At 37.2% G+C, this 20,630-nt stretch overlaps 1 protein-coding gene, 1 long non-coding RNA gene and 1 pseudogene across 3 annotated transcripts; 1 reads left to right on the top strand and 2 right to left on the bottom strand.

Annotated features, from left to right (window-relative positions):
- The first annotated feature begins 1,877 nt into the window (after positions 1–1,877).
- Positions 1,878–14,725, top strand: LOC137708579 (uncharacterized). The gene is made up of 14 exons (XM_088690917.1): positions 1,878–2,178; positions 2,335–2,400; positions 4,449–4,560; positions 4,698–4,988; positions 5,095–5,191; positions 5,504–6,990; positions 7,316–7,589; positions 7,733–7,797; positions 8,059–8,194; positions 8,736–10,493; positions 10,671–10,742; positions 11,723–12,082; positions 12,179–14,179; positions 14,276–14,725. Exons 10-14 carry the CDS (start codon positions 9,929–9,931, stop codon positions 14,644–14,646), a joined length of 3,369 nt encoding a protein of 1,122 aa, XP_088547043.1. The 5' UTR covers positions 1,878–2,178; positions 2,335–2,400; positions 4,449–4,560; positions 4,698–4,988; positions 5,095–5,191; positions 5,504–6,990; positions 7,316–7,589; positions 7,733–7,797; positions 8,059–8,194; positions 8,736–9,928; the 3' UTR covers positions 14,647–14,725.
- Positions 13,848–16,789, bottom strand: LOC137714739 (uncharacterized). The gene is made up of 6 exons (XR_015960662.1): positions 16,445–16,789; positions 16,078–16,147; positions 15,858–15,932; positions 15,379–15,444; positions 14,775–14,914; positions 13,848–13,956 (listed from the first exon to the last, which is right to left on the bottom strand). It is a non-coding gene; the product is annotated as an uncharacterized LOC137714739 (long non-coding RNA).
- An 8-nt stretch (positions 16,790–16,797) lies between these two features.
- LOC148697894 (inactive beta-amylase 4, chloroplastic-like) lies at positions 16,798–18,819 on the bottom strand (annotated as a pseudogene). The gene is made up of 4 exons (XR_015960644.1): positions 18,586–18,819; positions 18,173–18,291; positions 17,674–17,923; positions 16,798–17,386 (listed from the first exon to the last, which is right to left on the bottom strand). The product of XR_015960644.1 is annotated as an inactive beta-amylase 4, chloroplastic-like (transcript).
- Positions 18,820–20,630: the final 1,811 nt, after the last annotated feature.

Here is a 20,630-nt window from a genome sequence, read left to right as displayed (position 1 = left end):
CGTTGAGTCATTTTGAGTTCCTGGAACCCCGAAAAAGGCGTGCTAAATCCATGTATCAAAAGATGCCACCGCCTCCAAAATGATACTTTTTGATCATTTTCTGTCCCCATAACCACCTTGCCATGCACTTGGACAGTTTTTCCATGTCCAGTGCATACAATCAATGCTTCCAATCATCCCAGGAAAACCACGCATCTCGGCCTTCTTCAGAAGCCTTTGCAAGTTCATGTTTGTAGGTTTCTGGAGGTACTCTGCGGTGTAGATATATTCGATTGCTCCGCAAAACCTTATCAGGGACTCAAGAATGGTTGATTTCCCCATCCTCATTATCTCATCCACTTGGTCTGCAGCTGCTCCATATGCAAGCATAAGCAAGGCAGCAGTAATTTTTTGTTGAGGAAGGAGACCCATAGCACCAAAAGCATCATTCTTTTGGACAAAGTAAGAATCATGGTTGCAAACAGCAATCATGATTTTGTTGAACAAATATTGTTCCATTCTAAAACGAAGTCTAAAGTACGTATCAGGGAATGCACTATTACGGACAAAATAATCGTCCAAGAGTTTCATACCTTGTCGTTGCCTGCTTCTATCAAGGTTTCTGGAATGGCTGGGCTTGCAGATCTGACCCACAGCTTGAATGACTCAACGGGAATGTGAGGCTTTGCCCATTCTTGCTTCGTCATCTCTCATTCTACGCTCCTTATCCTCTTCTCTCTCATTTTTTGCCACCTGGAGATTGAACATTCCTTCTGATTGGTTAAACAATTCTTCCTCTTGCTGATCGAGTTCCCACATCATCCTTGACGAAGAAGAAGACATTGTAAGAAAGAAGCAGAAATTATAAATAATGATAGAGATTTTTGTGAAGAAGGAAGCAGAAACTATGAATAATGATAGAGATTTTGGTGAAGAACGAAGTAGAAACCATGAATAATGATAGAGATCTTGAGAAAATTGGTGTGAGATTTGTGAGGATGGATGGTAGATTATATGGAGGATTCAGAAAGGATTAGGTTGTAGATAATGCCACGTGGTGTCCCGTCATTTGTTAAAAATCTGATGGAAATCTATCCTCAAAGATTGTAAACAGATTATGACACGTGGCGCGACGTGATTGGTTAATAATCTTATCAGAAATCTTTCACCAATAATTGTACTTTTGGATAATGACACGTGGCATGCCGTCATTCATTAAAAATCTGATGGAAAACTATCCTCTAAGATTGTAAACAGATTATGACAAGTGGCGCGACGTGATTGGTTAATAATCTTATCAGAAATCCATCACCAATAATTGTATTTTCGGATAATGACACGTGGTGCAACGAGTACGATTAAAAATCTTATCCGAAATCCATCCCCAATAATTGTCTTTTCGGATTTTATGACAAGTGACGCAACGAGAACGATTAAAAATCTTATCCGAAATTACAAATAAAATTATTTTGTATTATTTAATAATTTTTCAGATAATGACATGTGGCGCAACAAGAACGATTAAAAATCTTATCCGAAATTACAATTAAAATTATTTTTTATTATTTTATAAATAAAAAAAATACTAATATTTTATTGCTTATTGACAGGGATATTGAAGTGCAAAGGTGGAGATGCAAAAGGCGATTACTATTCATTAAGGGCAGTTACTGTTTACTGGGTGGATAGCATAGTGTATTGCCTGGAGGGAGGTTTCACACGCTGGAACTGCTCTTACACATGCGTGACTTGCCACTTGGCACTAACAGACAAACTAGTAAAATAAAATACCACTTAAAAACTGTAAATTGCAAATTGATCGCAAACTATTACAATTTGACCCCAACTTGATTTCTTATGATCAAAGAAATCACAGAACATAACAGTGGTCAGCACGAATCATTTCCAAATTGAAAGGTAAAAATCATTTCCAAATCTTCTGTGCCACTGAGCCTGGATTCTCATTTCTAACCCTAGCCATTTGTGTCTCTCATTTTCTCTCTGCCCTCGAGCCCAGAGCCACCCCCTTCATCTCACAGTCCCCGCAAGAACCACGCAGACAGTAAATCGCCTCCGTCGTTTTCCTCCTCTCGCCTCCGTCTCCCTCCTCTCCCCTTCGTCATCTCCCTCCTCCTCTCTCCCTCTTTCTGGAATCGATCGATCTTCGAAGAGGATAAAATTATATGAAATGGTGTTTAGGTACGCTGCTTTTTGACACTTTCGTTTTCTATTTTTAATTTAATTTTTTCCCATTTCTGAAATCAATTCTTGCTATTTCTTCTGCGTATTTGCTAAAATTCCTGTTCAATTAGTATTAGATATGAATCTACAACTAAAAGCATAAACTAACTTCAGCACGCCTAATACTATCGTCTCAAAAAACCCTTCCCGTGGGCGACTCCAAGTCTCAAATTTCTAACGGTACGAGGTTTGTCTTGAACTCAAAGTATGCATTTTTTTTATTGTCTACTCATTCAACCGCCAATAAAAGTTGCACCCTTTTATTTTATTTTCTGTATTTTCTTGGGTTTGCTTCTTCTACTGTGAGTATGTGTATTTTATTTTTTGGGTTCAGCTTCTTCGGGTATTCCACTGTCTATTTGTTTCCCAAAAGAGTAAATTGCTAATTTAGTCTTTGAAATATTACCTGAGTAAAAATTAGGTCCTTAAACTTTTTTAAAAAAAAAAATCAGTCCTTGAATTATAACAATCTGCCAATTACATCCCTAACTAGATTCGAATGTACTATATTCAATTTTTCGTCAATTTAACTCATGTTACTTGCATGTGATATGTCACATCCCGACTCGGGAGGGACCACTTCCCGGGCCCGCTACACCACCGTAGCACGATATTGTCCGCTTTGGGCTTACCATTCCCTCACGATTTTGTTTTTGGGAACTCACGAGCAACTTTCCAGTGGGTCACCCATCATGGGATTGCTTTAAGCCCCCATCTCGCTTAACTTCGGAGTTCCTACAGAACCCGAAGCCAGTGAGCTCCCAAAAAGGCCTCGTGCTAGGTAGGGATGAGAATATACATTTAAGGATCACTCCTCTGAGCGATGTGGGATGTCACAATCCACCCCCCTTAGGGGCTCGACGTCCTTGTCGGCACACACGCGACCAGGATTAGGCTCTGATACCAAATTGTCACATCCCGGCCTGGGGCAGATCACTTCCCGGGCCTGCTCCACCACCGTAGCACGATATTGTCCGCTTTGGGCTTACCATTCCCTCACGGTTTTGTTTTTGGGAACTCATGAGCAACTTCCCAGTGGGTCACCCATCATGGGATTGCTCTAGCCCCCTTCTCGCTTAACTTCGGAGTTCCTACGGAACCCGAATCTAGTGAGCTCCCAAAAGGCCTCGCGCTAGGTAGGGATGAGAATATACATTTAAGGTTCACTCCCCTGGGCGATGTGGGATGTCACATGATACACATTGGAGGGTAGACTGGTAATTTTCTATAAAGAAATAGTGTATGAAGTTAACTTTGAGGCTAAATTAGATGTTAGATTCGCACCCTATATGAAACATTAAGGGCATGGCAAGAAAATGACGTTATTACACTCTAAAGTGTGTCAAGTGGCTTAAGTTGATGAAAAATTGGATAAAAAGACTTTGAATATAAGAGTAGGGATGAAATTAGCAATTTTTAATGAATAGAGATTTATTTTACCGAAAATATTTCAAGGACCTAATTTTCATTAAGGTGATAGTTCAATGACTAAACCGGCCCTTCACCCTTACCAAAATAATAATTTTTGTACATTTTGTTATATTTCATTGCAATATCAAATAAAGTTCGTATTTTAAAATCTCACTGCAATTTTTTTTGTTATACTGTTGGTTGGTATCTCTAATTATGCCCTGAAGAAGGAAGACAAAGGGAGGACAAACCTGGGTTTGGGGCACAAAAGGGATCTTTAGATTTTTGGAAAAATACTTTGTGTCTTTTTGCTATTGGTGATGAGTGTCCATGAGTATTTATGCTTTAATATAGCTGTTACAGGAGCAAGTTGTTTAACTAAAATCCTAAGAAGATTAAGGTAAAGTACAGAGGACAAACGAATGAAGAACATTCTGGATGTCTCATTATTGATAGTCTGAATTTCTGGAATCTCTGAGATATATTTGGGATAATTTTTTAGTGATATTCGTCAAGGTTCAAGAAAAACTTTGCTGCACTGCAATATAAAAGTATCTGGTTAGAGAAATTTTTCTGATTTAAGCATTTAGCTCCTGGATTGCATGAAATTAGTATTTAAAGAATTTTTTTGTATGAGAATGCATTGATAGAAAATTTTTTTTCTCGAAAAATTAACTCACAGAGCTTCCTTCAACTTTTGACTTAAATTTTTTTTAGCATTATTATCTTCCTTTTTCTCCTTTTTTTTTTTTTTTTTTTTTTTTTTTGATCTCTGATGCTGTTTATTTTTTATTTTTATGCGACGTTCATCTGTGTAGGCACTCAAATTAATTTTTTGTGGTGCATCTTGATCGGACCACCACAAAAGAGAAAACGGAAGCAAAAATCAGAGCCATCAAAACAAACAAATGCTGGTCTATCCTAAAAAAGGTTGGTTTGTGTACTTTCGAAGAATATATGGAAAAAGAGAATATTGATCATGGTGTAGAATCTGATGGTAATGTGGTTGAAAAAGATAAAATGTTGCATGAAAAGATCTCGGAACTCATTGACGAAATATGCAGCAGCGAGCTGAGTTGATAAGGAGAAACAAGGAGAAGTGTGAAACAATTGAGCGGCTTTTGTCCCATGTGCATAAGCTAACGGATGAGAACAAAATTTTGAGGATTCATCTGGGAATCCATAAGGATACTACTGATCATACAATTACAATCCATATGAATGCTACTGATCATACAATTACAAGGCAAAACAAGCCTCAGTTTTCAAGGTCTAAGTCCACGGGGCCATCTTTCCTTGGAAGGCTCACTGGATGCACTGGCACCTGATCTTAATTAGCGACTTTTTAACTTAATTAGGTAGCTTTATAAGTTTTCAAATGTATCTGTTTATATGCTTTCATAATACAAATGAAGATTCCGAGTAAATTATAACATATTTCAATTTTCAATTTGCTGTGCGTAGAAATGGAACTGAATGCTTCGTTATTTTGATCTTGCATCTGAAGCCGAGTCTGGATTAAGAGAAAGATCTCATGGCAGGAATCATGGACTTGAGGAAGGTGAGGTTAACGAAGTGTGCTTTAGCACCAAGATTGAGTTTTGTTTTGTTACGATTTTTCGATAATCTAGATGCGGAAATACTTGGAGTTGGAATTAATAAAAATCGATTGAAACATGGATTTTTTATTAGATTGGTATGGCTGACATAGTTAAAAAGTAGTTTAAGATGCACTGCAATGATTAGGGAATTTCTTTAACTGAACATATTTGTTTTCATGAGGTAGGTAGAATCCTCTGTAATTTAATTAATTAGATTGAAATTTGGAGCCATGTCTGGATTCTTAAACTATGGTGGTTAATGTGCTTTTTAGGTATTTTTTCAAGTGGGGAAAAAGAGGTGGGTGTGGTATTTATATTGTTATTCTCAGTCGGTATACAAGTATTTGAATGTGCAAAACATGGATACCATACAAGAAATGCAAGGATTGAAATTAGAAGGCATGAAGGCAGTTTGCAGAGGGTGGGTTCGGGGATGGTAAAACTCGCCTAGGTGGCGAGATTAATGGTGATGGTTTCGTGACCGCCTAGTTCGCCGTGAAAAATGGTGATGGTGGTCACCTTGCTGTTTCTGTGCAGTGAGCACAGTATCGAGAGAAAGAGGTGAGGGAAATAGGGAGAGTGGTAGAGAGGAAGTGAGACATGAGGGTGGTGGCAAGGTGGTGCCTCGCCGGAGTGGCGAGTGAGGTGGTGATGGCTGCTCGAACGGGAGATTGATGGTGCACTGGAGAACTTGACTCCTCGCTCAGTCTGGTCTCTGGAGAAGAAAACTAAACAGAGCTGTGCATTCGCAGAGTTTGAAATGAGGGGTTTTAATCTTTGGCATGCTATTGTCTTTATTTAATATCTTCAGTCGGGGATTATTGCGATGCCTTTGACAATTGAAATGTGAATACATTATTGTGCTTAGAACACAAGTCAAAAATTTTTAAACTGCAACAAAAGTCCATTATCTAAACTCGAGTTTTTCTAAAATTGTTTTATAAATTCCAGTGTAGTTAACAAAAATAATAAACTTATGAAAAATATTAGCTTAAGGTTGGATTCTAGGTAAATACGTGCTATCCCAGACAATGGAATTGCATCATGAGTTTCTATATTTTCCTGAACAAATTTACTGAAAATGTTTCCAACACCTAGGGGTTCAAAGATATTCAACTAGAACTTTAATCTTCAGACTTTCTCATTGTTGTAGTCTCTAATGGTTTAGTTAATCCTATTAGGCTATTGTTAGATCAATTAAAAGAGTGTTTTAGCCTATTGATAGTGTATTGTCTTATATACTTTCTCATTGTTAGATCAGTTGTGATTATGTGTAGTTCATGTTTTTGAATGTAAAATTATTCATACAATCTCACTTTTGCATCTAATTAGTGAGGCAAAAAGAAAATTTTTAACATTTTAAATCCTAATTATCTCCATTTCAGCCAATGCATATTTTTTCCACCTAAGAGTCTTTGATGCATGTCCTTTTTTTTTGAAGTATTGAAACATACATTGTTCGAAATTTGTTGAGCACTTGAAACTTTAGAAGTTAAGTCTTTCATTCCTTCCTCCTCCACCTCTTCATCGTTGCTCCACCGCGAATCGAAACTAAAAGTTGCTCATCCAAATCAATTTCGGTTCACTCAAATCCTTAGAACCCTAAAACCCAAATTTCTCCAGATCATTCCAAAATTCAACGGCAAACACAAAACCCAGATCCCTAAACTCACTCGATAACGTGTCAAAGGCTGGGCATCCAGTTCTCACATGTGGCTCCCGTTGGATCCAGTATGCTTTTGCGTCTGCCAATCTACAGGTAAATCTTAAATTTACATACAATTTTTTTTATTTTTCTTGATTGGAATTTGGGCTTTTTGTTCCTCCTTAATCCCAAAGTTCTGTAATTTATGCAACTTCGATCGAAAGACATGTTTTTTATTGCTGAAAATTGTTAACCCCAGTTTAGATATTCATTTGCTCATTAAAATAGCGTTTTAGGTTCCGTAACCGAACCTCTTTGCTCCTCTTTTAACTCTAGAATCTTCAGAATATGTGTGGGTTTTGCTTTGAATTTGATAAACATCTCTGTGTTCGTGAGCTGATACAGTATTTGGGTACTAAGTCGAAATTTTGTTGGATAGGAACCCATAAACAAATATGAGGAAGTATGTGAATCATCACTCAGCAAGGGTGATTGGCGATAGAAATTGGGTTATTTCATTCATTACTGGCTTTATCATATTCATTACCCTCTTTTTCTTAAAAGGGTTTTGGCTTTGGAAGGAGATGAGATCGGTGACAATGATCGGAGTTCGTCGCTGTGTGGATGATCCCAGTGTAGCGCTGGTTTTCAACTCTGGTGATTTGTAGGGTTTTGGGGGCGTGAATTTTTGGGGATTTCGTTTGGATTTCTGGGTAGGCAATTGTCACCTCTATTCAACTTAAATTTATTTCCCTCTTTTTGTTTCTCAAATTTGTTTGATGGAAAGATTGTTTTATCCTTTACTAAACAGTTGTTAGGATTAATAGTTTTGATTTCTTTTGAATTTATTTTGAAGCCCTGAATTTTGCAAGGACAGTCTACCCTGTATGCACACCAGATGCTCCTTACATTTCAAATAAGGTAACTTCCCAAATACTGATGTTTCGCTTTTTTACTGGTATATGTAATCCATTGAGTTATGTAACTTTACTAATATTCGTTTACTATGCAAGTTAAATTGTTATTTTTCGGTTTGTCAATAATTTTGTTTTTCTACTCTACATCCTGGATTAAGAGGTTGCCATGTCAAGGAGTTCGAGTTTTGCTTAATAGATAACAGTTGTTTTTAAGCTTAGTCTGTAATCTGTATGGTGTTGATCATGTCTTTTATTTTGGTGGCAGTTAGGTGTCACTAGATGGTCTACTAAAGCAGCTAAGGGTATTGAAATCAGTTATGGTGGATTGGTGGTGGGGAATTGTAGAGGGATATGGTAGACATAAGGATAATTGGAATGGATACAAGAGGCTCTTTCAGATGGTACTTGCCTGTTTTATATAAATATGTTTTTTCACTTGCAGAAGCTTTTTTCTCTCAGTGGGCATATAAACACCACCTGTGGTTAAATGTTTTGCAATCTTTGTTGTCATTTTTATTCTTTCCATGGTTTCCTGTAATGCTTGGCAAAGTTTTGAGATTTAGTCTCTCCAATGTGGGAACCAAGGAACTCACTTCCCTTTCATGCTCTGAATTCACACTCAGTCTGGAGATTATATAATCATTTGGGCATGGTTTCTCTCTAGGATAAAGCTTCTGTCTGGCTATATATATGGAATTGGGTTTGTGTAATTAATGTCAAATAATTGAGTTCAACATAGTTATATTCCCTGACTTAAGCTTTCATCTTTTCCTTCGTTTTTCAAAAGAGGTTAATTTTATACTCATTTTTTAAGAATTATGCATAGTAGTTGTTAAATAATTGGGGCATTTTAAAGTCCTTGCTTCTGTAATTGTGAGATGATTATTGTGTTTTGTTTTATTTAATTATAATATAGGGTGATAGAAAATATAATTTATGCAGGTGTTTTCATTTTTTGTTCCTATCTATCAATTTGGTTTTGCACATGATGCCAAAAAGAACTAGGAATAGCAAAAGAAATCAGATGGTACAAGATCATACTTCTAGAAGTCCCCGCAGCGGAGCGCGGGCATTTTTGCTAGTGTACTCGAAAAGGCTTATAAGATACGACCACCTTATCCTTGGAAACAAATTTCTTTTTTAATTTAGAATCTGGTTTCCATGCGTTTTATTTTCATCATGTTTTTGCTGGTGTGTTTAGTTGCTTCATTATACTTGTTCCTACTTTTCCTTCTGAGGACGTCGAAAACCTGTTTGTTGTGGTTTAGGAAAAAACAATTTCTGATTAGATACATTCTCTATATGTCTTGAGGGTGCAAGTGTAGTTTTTTTTCTTGTCTTTCCTCCATTATGAAGTTGCTCTCCTCATATTGTTCTGGTCATTTCATATTATCCCCTATGCTACCACCATACATTATGTTATGTTAATTTAGCCAAGTTTAGATGATTTTCGAATCCGAAGAGTGTTCAACTAGAGCTTGATTATATGTAAACGTCGTTGAAAACGTTTCGTCCGGAAGAATGTAACTGTTATGTGTTTGGTCGCATTTGCATTTGCATTTGAATCAAAATGTAGTCATCATTAAATATCAATCTTGAAATTTATGGTGTTGTTTGTTTTGAGGGTGAACTGAAGCCTAAAATTCCACATTTGGGCATCTCCAGCTGTGGCCATAAAATGGACAGAACTCGTCGGCTAGCAGCACCAATTACCAAATATCACCCCGACAGGCCAAAACATCCTTATCACTGATTGCGCACTTCCAAGTTGCAGTTGGTAGGTGTTACGGCGTACGTCACCTTCAAGCTATCAGCAAAAAATGAATGGAGTGTGTTAGATATGTAAAAATCCAAATCACAAGCCTACGTTCCACTAGCTAAGTCTCCTCACTTCGACGAAAAAGTCGGACGTAGACTATTCCTCCTCTCCTAGCTAACCTATCTGCAAAAAATGAATGGTGTGTGTTTGATATGTTCAAAAATCCAAATCACACGTCTTCGTTCGACTAGTCTTGGTAACACCTGCTTGCTTCCCTATTTATGTGAATGTACTGAGTTCTAGTTTTCAATCGAATTTAAACCGAAAGACGAAAACTACTACAATTAAGGAGAGAAGTCGTTTCCTACTATCAAAAATGTTGTCAATGATACACTGCTTGTGTTATATCAATATGATGATTATGGCTAATTACTTAACTACAGGTGTATCAGCAATATCTCATACCAATTTCAGCACAGATCAGTCTGCGCTTCTTACTCTCAAGGCTCACATCACTAGTGATCCTCAAAACATCTTGACCGCCAACTGGTCGTCTACCTCCAATTTCGACATTTGCAACTGGGTTGGCGTTAGCTGTGGTGCTAGCCACCACAGAGTCACGACGTTAAATCTCTCGCACATGGGTCTTGCCGGAGTTATTCCTCCGCATCTAGGCAACCTCTCATTTCTCGTTGAGTTGGGCCTTAAGAATAATAGCTTTCATGGTCCCCTACCGCAAGAACTATCTCGTTTGCGCCGGTTGAAGGCGATTAACTTTGGAAACAACAGCTTTATGGGAACCATTCCTTCGTGGTTTGGGTCCTTTCCTAAACTTCAAACCATCAAATTGTACGGTAATGGCTTCTCTGGTTTCATACCCGCTGCTATCTTCAACTTATCTGGACTCGAAATAATTAATCTGAGCAGGAACCAACTATCAGGTACGTACGTACCACCATTACCAACCACCTAGGAATATAAATTAATGTTGCTTGCTTCATGATTACATTTTAACAACTTTGTTTCATTTTAACATCTATATATAAGATGTATAACAATCATCTCGTTTGTTTTTTTTTTCCTTCCTTTTTGTTGGAATGCATGCACATATTTAACAGGTAGCATACCCAGAGAAATAGGCAACTTAACAATGGTGAAGGTCATAAGCCTTAAAGACAACAAGTTCGAAGGTATGCTGTATGACTTAGGTTTTGTCACATGTATACTCATAGATGCCCACACACACTGTGAATAATTTCATTTCATTTTGTTTTTTTTTTTACTATGAAGTGTGATTAGTTTTTTAAATTCTAAAAAAATAAGAGAGTTTTAACGAAAAACTTACGATACTGTTCACTTAACGAAAAACCACATTTTTACACTAAAAAGTCAATCATGGTACTATTCAATTTACTTTTTATTTTATCCTGATCGTTAAAACTCAAAGTTTTCAAACATTTTTCATTAGTTTTCCTAAAAAATAAATCAATTATAAAAAGGGATGTGATATCCACACACCTTTTACTTTTCACACACCCTTCTAATTTTCGGCCGTCGGATTGGATGAAATGAAGAAGATCAATGGACATAAATGAACAAGGGGCGTGTGAGAAGTAAAAATGGGTGCGTGAATAGCACACCCCTTATAAAAATTAGGAAAATGATGAGCAATTTCTTCTAAAGTAGGCATGTTTTTTATTTACTATTTTATTTTATTTTTTATTTTTAAATATGGCATGCTTTGGTGACCTGGCTGTGAGGTTGCCCTAAATAACAACAAAATTTATGTTCATGTAATTACTAAATTACCCATAGTTTTTTATTTTTGTGCAATTTTGGTGTGGGGTTTAAAATTGTAATTTCATGTAGTTTTGGTTGAGAGCAAAGTTCTATTAATAGGTACTAAGTAGTTTAGATACGAGCCCCTTCTTAGCAGGAATCTCGTTCCACTTTAATAAAAATACAATAAGAGAACTATAACTATCATAGGAATCATATATTTATTGTGTAAGACCCCTCTTATGCTGGAGCAAAAAGAGAACCTATATAGTGAGCGCTTGGTCCTTATAATGTTATCCCTCTTTTGCTATGGTAGAATGGGACTCCCAGTAAGAAGCAACTCGTATATATGTTTACATGATTTTAACAATATATACTGATTGATTTATAGAACTTCCAAACGAGATGAGCAGTTTAGGCCAGCTGGAGGAGTTGTATGTGCAGTCCAATGCCCTAAAAGGCTCTGCTCTTGTGCCTGTCCTCAACATATCTTCTTTGACTACTTTGGCTCTATATGGAAACAACATGAGTGGCAATCTTCCGGACAATATATGTGAGCATCTTCCGAGTATTCGAATATTTAATTTGGGTCGAAACCAGTTTGACGGTCTTATTCCCTCCAAACTGTGGCAATGCAAAGAGCTTCGTAAATTGACATTAGAAGATAACAATTTCCGTGGAAGCATACCGAAAAGTCTTGGCAATTTGACCTACTTAACCAAGATTTATCTTGGTAGAAATAATTTAACAGGTAGTAAATTTAGGACTGTTTGATAATCATTTCGCTTTTAGTTTTTAGTTAAACTGAAGTTAAAAATTTAATGCAAACGTGCTGCAATTGTGACAGGTACAATACCGGATGAGATTAGTGATCTTCTACAGTTAGAGGCGTTGTCACTGGGTATTAATAATCTCAGTGGCGTCATCCCATCCAAACTCTTCAATCTCTCCATGATAAGAATAATATCGTTTCCTATTAATCAGCTCTCAGGTAGCCTCCCAGCAAACATCGGTCTTAATGTTCCAAACCTAGAATTCCTTTTTGTAGAAAGAAATAACCTCGTGGCTGGACTACTCCCTAACCTCTCCAATGCTTCCAAGCTCAAGAAGCTAGACATGGGCCACAACTCATTTACCGGGTTTCTTCCTAGCACACTCTGTTCCTTGAAAAACCTCGAGTACCTTAACTTGCACTCGAATAATTTGACAATTGATGCTTCTACTCCACAAGCAGTAAGCTCTCTCTCTTGCTTGTTTAATCTTAGAAATTTGACAGCATTGTACTTGTCAAATAATCCACTAAACACCACGATTCCAGCTTCTGGCAGGAATCTCTCTACGTCACTCCTATATGTTGATTTAAGAAATTCCAACATCAGGGGTAACATTCCAGTTGATATTGGCAACTTGAGCAGCTTGATATCATTACGCCTGGGAAACAATCAGTTGAGGGGAGCAATTCCAACTTCAATACAAAGGTTACAAAATCTCCAAGGTTTGTATTTGTTTAATAATGAACTACGAGGACATATCCCGGATGAACTCTGTCAACTAGACAACCTAGCCGAGTTACGTTTGGGTGGTAATCGGCTCTCTGGTTCTATTCCTTCCTGCTTGGGTACTTTGTCAGTAGCTCTAAGAGATCTATCATTAAGGTCCAATTTGTTAACTTCTAAAATACCATCTTCCTTGTGGGAACTCAAGTATATATTGCACCTAAACTTGTCATCCAATTCTCTAGTTGGACCACTCTCAGAAGACATCGGAAAGTTAAAAGATGTGGTGGATATAGATTTATCAAATAATCACTTCACTGGAAACATTCCCGGTAGCATTGGTGGTCTTCAAAATATGATTAATTTGTCCTTGGCAAACAATTATTTAGAAGGCCCTATTCCCAGTTCATTTAAAACCTTGCTAAGCCTAGAATTCTTGGATTTGTCCAAAAACAATCTATCTGGAGAGATCCCAAAGTCATTGGAAGCACTTTTGTATCTCAAGCATTTGAATTTGTCTTTCAACAAACTCCAAGGAGAAATTCCAACCGACGGGCCTTTCGGAAACTTCTCTGCTGATTCATTTATATCAAACGGTGCACTTTGCGGTGCTTCCCGATTCCACGTTCCATTGTGCAAATATAAAACAGCAGTTAAGCCCAATTGGAGGAAAGCTAAATGTATCATCTCAGGGGTCATGTCAGTAATACTCCTAGCCGCTGCTGCATTGATTCTGATACTATGCAGGAAAAGGAATGTCGAAGTTGTAAGAGAAACTGCCTTGCTACATCAAGTTCTTTGGAGAAGAGTTTCGCGCCTAGAACTTGTAAAGGCGACAAATGGACTTCACGAGAGTAACTTACTAGGCACAGGGGGGTTTAGCTCAGTATACAGAGGAACACTGTTAGACGGGATACATATCGCCGTCAAGGTTTTCAATTTACAGCAAGAAGGGGCATTCAAGAGTTTTGATAAGGAATGTGAAATGCTAAGCAATATCCGTCATCGAAATCTTATTAAAATCATAAGTTATTGCGATGAACTTGATTTCAAAGCCTTGGTACTTCAATTGATGCCTAATGGAAGCCTCGAACAGTGGTTGTATTCTCCAAAACGCTCCTTGAATATCCTGCAGAGGTTGGATATAATGAAAGATGTTGCATTGGCACTAGAATATCTTCATCATGGTTACTCGATACCTATCGTTCATTGTGATGTGAAACCAAGCAATATACTACTAGATGATGATATGGTTGCACATGTTGCTGATTTTGGCATTGCAAGACTCGTTAGCGGTGGAGATTCGATGACAGAAACCATGACTCTAGCCACAGTTGGATATATGGCTCCAGGTGATGTATTTTTTCAATTTTGTATATGTTGGTCTTATTAGGAGTTATAATTTCCTTTTTATCATATATAACTAAATTAACATACAAATTTTGCAGAGTTCGGGATCGAAGGAAGCATTTCGATGAGTGGGGATGTGTATAGTTTTGGTATTGTACTCATAGAGACATTCACAAAAAGGAAGCCAACAGATGAGATGTTTGTTGGGGAAATGAATTTAAAGCAATGGATTGCAGATTCATTATTTCCAGATGCTGCTATAGATGAAGTTGTGGATGCCGATATACTCGGGACAGAGGAAGATGGTGATTTCGTGAGCAAGAGGGATTGCTTATCATCCATTATGAGATTAGCTTTAGCTTGCACTGCAGCATTGCCGAGAGAGAGAATTAACATGAAAGATGCTGCAATCTCACTCACCAAAATCAAGACTAGGTATTTGAAGGACTGTGAAGGTGTGAACTCTTAGTTCTTTTTGTTCTCTATATTTTCGGATCCATTTTCTTATTGTTGTTTTCGATCTGCAAAGCCTACATTAGTTTCGTATAGTGACGGATATGATAGTATGTGGATATTCCTTAAATTGAAATGTTGTACCTGTATTTGACTAGGCAATATGACTAGCAGTACCAAGATTGCAATTCCAATTATTCTTCTCATATTTTGATGGTAAAGCATTTAGTTTCTATGGCCAACCAAATCCGTTTAAAAAATTTACACTTCCAGGTCAAGAACACCTGTCATGGAAACACAAAGTTATTTCAGTCAATATATCAGGAAGTGACAAACTTCTAAACTTCTACACATGCCCTTGACAAAAAATTATAGGGCAATGAGGCTGCTACTCTAGATCAATAAATTTACTATTTAAGTTGGGATTTTTGGCTGCTTCACCAATTTGTGCTCATCTTTTTAACAAAAGGAACGAAATTACTCCAATTTTCAGCCCTAAATATCTTATCATTCATTCTGAAATATGTAAATGATCTTACAGCTTCGGCCTGGGAATGGTAATAGTTAGTATGTATTTGCATAAACCAACGTGCAAGAGAAGCAGACGCGTGAACACGCAACACAGAATGGGCAAAAGAAGAAGCCATGTGTTTCTAGTTATAAGACATTTGCAATATCCAATATATGTCTAATAGAAATAAATGGTAGCTGAAATTTGCTTTTGTTCTTGAGGAAAGGAAGAACTTACCCTGTCAAATCCTTCATTGGTATTTCTCCTGATCAAATGTACCCTTTTCTTTGAAACACTCCATATCTGGTGCAAATCGAATCATGTTAGACTACATTGGAATTGTATAATATGATATATACCCAATAAACAAAGCATAAGGCAGACATTTTATTGAAGAAACCAATTGACTGATAGAATTGTAGACAACAGAAGCCACCACTAGGCACTACCACCACCCACCGGTGTAAATGGACAGACCATGCCAATCTAAAGTAGTACGACACTATTATACGGATGCAATTCTATTTTTGTTGTTTAGTAATATCAAATTATCAATTGTATTCCAAACTTCAATAAAACAGAAAAATGGTTATTGATCAACTTGTCATATGTTTCTTCTTTAATATCTGGGCAAGCCAACCCAATTAAAACTAAAGATTTACTTCAGAATGAATTATAAGATACTAAAAGAAGCCTAAAAAACAGATAAAAAATACCCAATATCTGTAATACTGAAAAAGCTCATATTGGCCCGTTCCAAGCCCATGTTGAACCTAGAGGCCCTGCATGACCTGCTGTGACAAGCACAGCTGCATGGGTTAGTCCTACCTAACTTAAAAGCTTGAATTATACAGATAAAATTTCGAAAGTAAGTTAAAAAAAAGTACCAACAAAGCAATAAGCTAAGGAAGCGTTATTAATTAACAGGCCTCGTACCTGTTGGAGTAATCCTTCTGAACTGCAAAGATAGGATGCTGGGTTATCACCATCCATCATTGCTAAGCTGCTGCAATAAAATATTGGGAACTTTAACAAAAAGCTTCCGGTACTGTTCACTTTAAGAAAAAACCACATTTTTACACTAAAAAGTCAATTCTGGTACTATTCACTTTATCCTTTATTTTGTCCTTATCGTTAAAACTCAAAGTTTTCAATCCCTTTTCATTGGTTTTCCTGAAAATATTTAGTATGTGAACATGGTAGACTAGATACATTTGAAATCAAGTGAATGTGTAAGCAACCCTAATTATCAGGTAGACAATGAACAAAATTCCAGTCAGAACCTTAAAACTTGGAATCTTACGAAACATGCAAAGTAGCTCCATGACGAGACAAAATGGAAGCAACATGATCATAACCATCTCTAAGAGCACTGTTGTAGTATCAAGCTATCAATTCAGCAGGGTGTGCTCTCGTCTGGTACCACCAATTTTAGCTGCCAATAGAATAGAAGTTTGCTTCTATTCTTGATATTTCTTCAGAATGTTAGCTGCCTTTGCAAGAATATCATCTGCATGATGGAGCAACCAACCACTGTACCATCCCTACTACAAGTCAAGCCACTGTCAGATCTCCTAAGCTCCACATTGTTTTCCAATAAGTTTAATTATGTTATGCCAAGTATTGCATGATAAAGAACCATACATGATTTAAAGATTGAAAATATATATTGCAGGCCCATATTGTTTACAGGCACTTACACAGAAGTGTTTCCTGGCTAAAGAAACAATGTAGTAGTTCGAGGATGAAATACAAACAATGATTTCGTGCAATTTACACTAGGCTTCAGTTATACAGAATTTTTTCATGGGAAACAATAAAGCAAGCTGCTTCCATCAGTTTCATACAAGGAAAAAACACCCATAATCAGAAAGAATGCTTTCCTCTCCCTCTTCAAAGAAAGGAACTTCAGATGGGAGATTGTTGCAACAGCCAGCATTTTGTGGCCCCTTCTCTCCCCAATATTGCATAAGAAATCATTGGACTGGCTTCATACTTGTGGTTCTAGTGTAACAGTAACATACTTAAGTCCACCAGAAGGACCAAGACCAACACTAATTTCTTCTATCATAGTTCCAATTAAGGATTCAAATTTCTTAGCAAAACTTGACAAGAAATCCTCATAACATTGGAGGGCAGTCCAGCCGCAAAAGAGAGGAACATGGTCAACTCCGAGTGTAAGATAATCATCATTGGAAAATCCATTTGGGTCCTGATAAAATATATGCTTATTCTGATCACCAATCTGGGAGATAAAAAACAGAAGAGGTCAACTTCTTTATCTAAATTCAGGATTCAAACTGATGGGCATGTAATGAAGGCCAAACTATCATTTTTCTGTCACATCCCTTTGCAAAGATAAACTTTTTATGCACATCAAAGCTAAAATCACGTATGCTAATGGGTTATGTTTCTTATGTTGTCACAACAGAGTATGATCGGGTAAATTAAGCATTCCAATACACCCACATGCACTTTACCAATAAAAGGCAAGCAGTCAAATGGGATTTCAAAATTGCAGAGAAAACAGACCTCTATGATCCAAAGCGGAAGAGTTACACACCCTTTTCTGCTAGAAGAAGGGTTAACGTTTGAGTGAAAAGACAAGGCAACATGCAACTTCAAACCTGAGTCAGAAATCAATTTGAAAAGCTTTTCATATAGAGACCAATCATATGCAAGAGGAAAACAACGCTCTACGATTCCCCACCAAACCTTAACTGCAATTCTGTGGACACCTGCCAACTTGAGTGTTTTCAGTGCTACAGTTAAGGCCTTGATTCTGAAACAAGAATAAATCGAGCAATATATAAGGAGATTCTGTCTCACTTAAAAGGAAACTAAATTAAAAATAAATAAATTTAGAACCATTTTGAAACATACGTGTATATAACTTATATTGGGAAGAGATCAAAATAGTTAGCTGCAACCTTGTAGCTAATTATACTCCGTCGTTTAAAAGAGTATAACAATTAAATGAAGAATGAAAATGCATCATAGCCTTATCAACAGAAAGTCATAAAAAACTTACTTCCTAATCCTTGGACGCCCCGTACCATCAATGCAGAAGGCATCATCCCATATATGGGAATTCTCTTATCTAGGGATGATGGCAATATCGAGGACCTCGAATTCTCCTGTGCATCCATACTGCAAGCAACAAATCATCTAATTATCACATAGACACATTTATATGATCCAATTTGAACATTCGAAGCAATAAACTAGCTCAGAAACTTCTCTTCAAATCAATTAAAAGCATTCGCGTCTAAATTTCATTGTTTGAATTTATCAACAACCCAATTGAACCTAGTTAAGTATTCACTTCAGTAAACCCTACATAAGCTCAAAAACTATATAAATTTTCCTGCATTTTCTCGGGAACCAAACAGACAGTGCAACTCAAAAGAAAACAGAAAAAACCCGTAATTATGTGAGATAAACCTGAGAATACTGTTTCCGGCAAGGGATGGGCTGCAACGAGTGAAGAGGCCTTTTTTAAAGACGGGAAGGGTCGAAACGTTTCGGATGAGGTTTCGGTGGTTGGGCTTGTCGTCGAAACTGAATTATCTGAAGCAGAAGATGCTCTTGCTCGATGTTGTGCATTTGCAGACGACTCGCCCATTGTCCGCCATTGCCATCGATCACAGAGAATCTCTCAGCGATAGAGAGAGCAAATCCCAGTGTTTGTATTTTTCATTTGCAACTAAAATGTACTGACTGACTCTGTGTGCTGGGGTATTTTTGGGTGTATGTTTAGTTTTGTGGCGTCTTCGCACATTTATTTCTACTTCTCAGACATCACTTATTAATTTATGTCATTTGGCTGTTTCAATTGATCAACCTACGGGAAAGAGTAGATGTGTGTGAAAAGTAAAAAAGAGTGTCTAAATATTACCCCCGAAAATTATCTTTGTGTATATTTTTTATTTGTCAAAAGATATTTGTATTAGGATAATATCAGGTAATCAAAATTTTGAACCAAATTTGCAAATGTTTTACCAATAAAAAATAAACATTTTGATTTGATTCCTAATTTTAGGTATTGAGTTACGAATCAACAAACCCTTCAAATTCCATGCTTGTTAGTAAACACGCAAAAAGTCGAGAACTGGCGAAAGCTTGAGTTGGTTCTCCCCCATAAACCTAATAGAAGGCTGCTCCCATTGCTTGGGAACCTCCTGATATTCGTTGGTAAATGCTTTATGTTGATGGTTCAAGATTGGTGCGGGTGGAGTTCTCTGCCAATTTGGGACAAGGAGATTTTATTGACAGATGTGTTTGCTGTCACTTTGTTCTAACAAAATTTGGTTGATAGCTATTATCCTCTTGATACAACTGTGAGCAGATGCAAAACATTGATGAGTCAATTTGGTTAGATGTGAGCTGTGCTGAAGCATAAGGCATGTTTTTAGGGAGCGGAAATGTGTTGTTCATCAGTTGCCAAATTGGAGTTTTAATATGGATCTCAGCAGCTTTATCTTCAGTAACCCCCCATGTGGCCTACCTGGATTTGATTAACTCTCATAGATGATTTTATTGGCGTTGCTAAGCTACGTTTTGCTTGTACGGATGTTTTACGTTAGGTTCTTCAAATGTCTTCATTTGAATGGACTAAGATTAAAATGGAATGACACCAAAATACAATTGAAAAATAGAGAGTTGGAAGATAAAAACTGATGGATTTCCTTCTTATAAGAACAATCAAACTGTAAAAAATTGAAATTTGATCGATTTCCTTCTCTCGTTACTTCCAAAAAAATAAAAAAATAAAAAAACCCACTCTTCGCATCGGACACAAAGACATAAGCTAAATTCTCAATATGTATGTAGTCATCAACAACTCATTATGTAAACCCATTACGTAAACCTCACACCCTTGTATATGTAATCTCAACCTATGACAATTGACCTCTTCCCAACTTTCTTAGTAGCCAAACGAAACCTTTCAAATGTATTTTTGCAGTTAACCTTTTTTGGTGTAACAAGTAATCCCTAAAAGTGCCTTCATACTAGCTGCTGGATTGTTCCATGTACTTTTCTCGAACCCGAGAAATGCAAGGACGAAAAAGGCGGTATATGTAACTGCATCAAACAGACCATAAGCGAGAACAGCTGCCAACCTAAGTTTTGCTAGTTTTGAATATTCATGTGAAAGAAAATTTGTATATTCATGTGAAAGCAAAGGGAAACACTAGAAAAAATAGGGTAGAAGCAGCCTACTAACAAATTTCTGGATATAACATCCCAAGGGCTGCATAGAACTCCCACCCAACAACTTAGTTGAACAAACTCTTTGATATTCCAAATTGATTTTATCACATCCCGACCCGGGCTCCACCACATCCCGGGCTCAACTCTGGCGTAGCACGATATTGTCTGCTTTGGGCCCAGACCACACCTTCACGATTTTGTTTCTAGGAACTCACACGAGAACTTCGCAGTGGGTCACCCATCCTGGGATTGCTCTCGCGCGAACTCACTTAACC

Source organism: Pyrus communis, chromosome 3 (genome assembly GCF_041283825.1).
Source record: "Pyrus communis isolate YQ-2024b chromosome 3, ASM4128382v1, whole genome shotgun sequence".
In the NCBI taxonomy this organism is placed as follows: Eukaryota; Viridiplantae; Streptophyta; class Magnoliopsida; order Rosales; family Rosaceae; genus Pyrus; species Pyrus communis.
The sequence above is the reverse complement of the archived record's forward strand: the minus strand, read 5'-3'. Positions and strand labels throughout refer to the sequence as shown.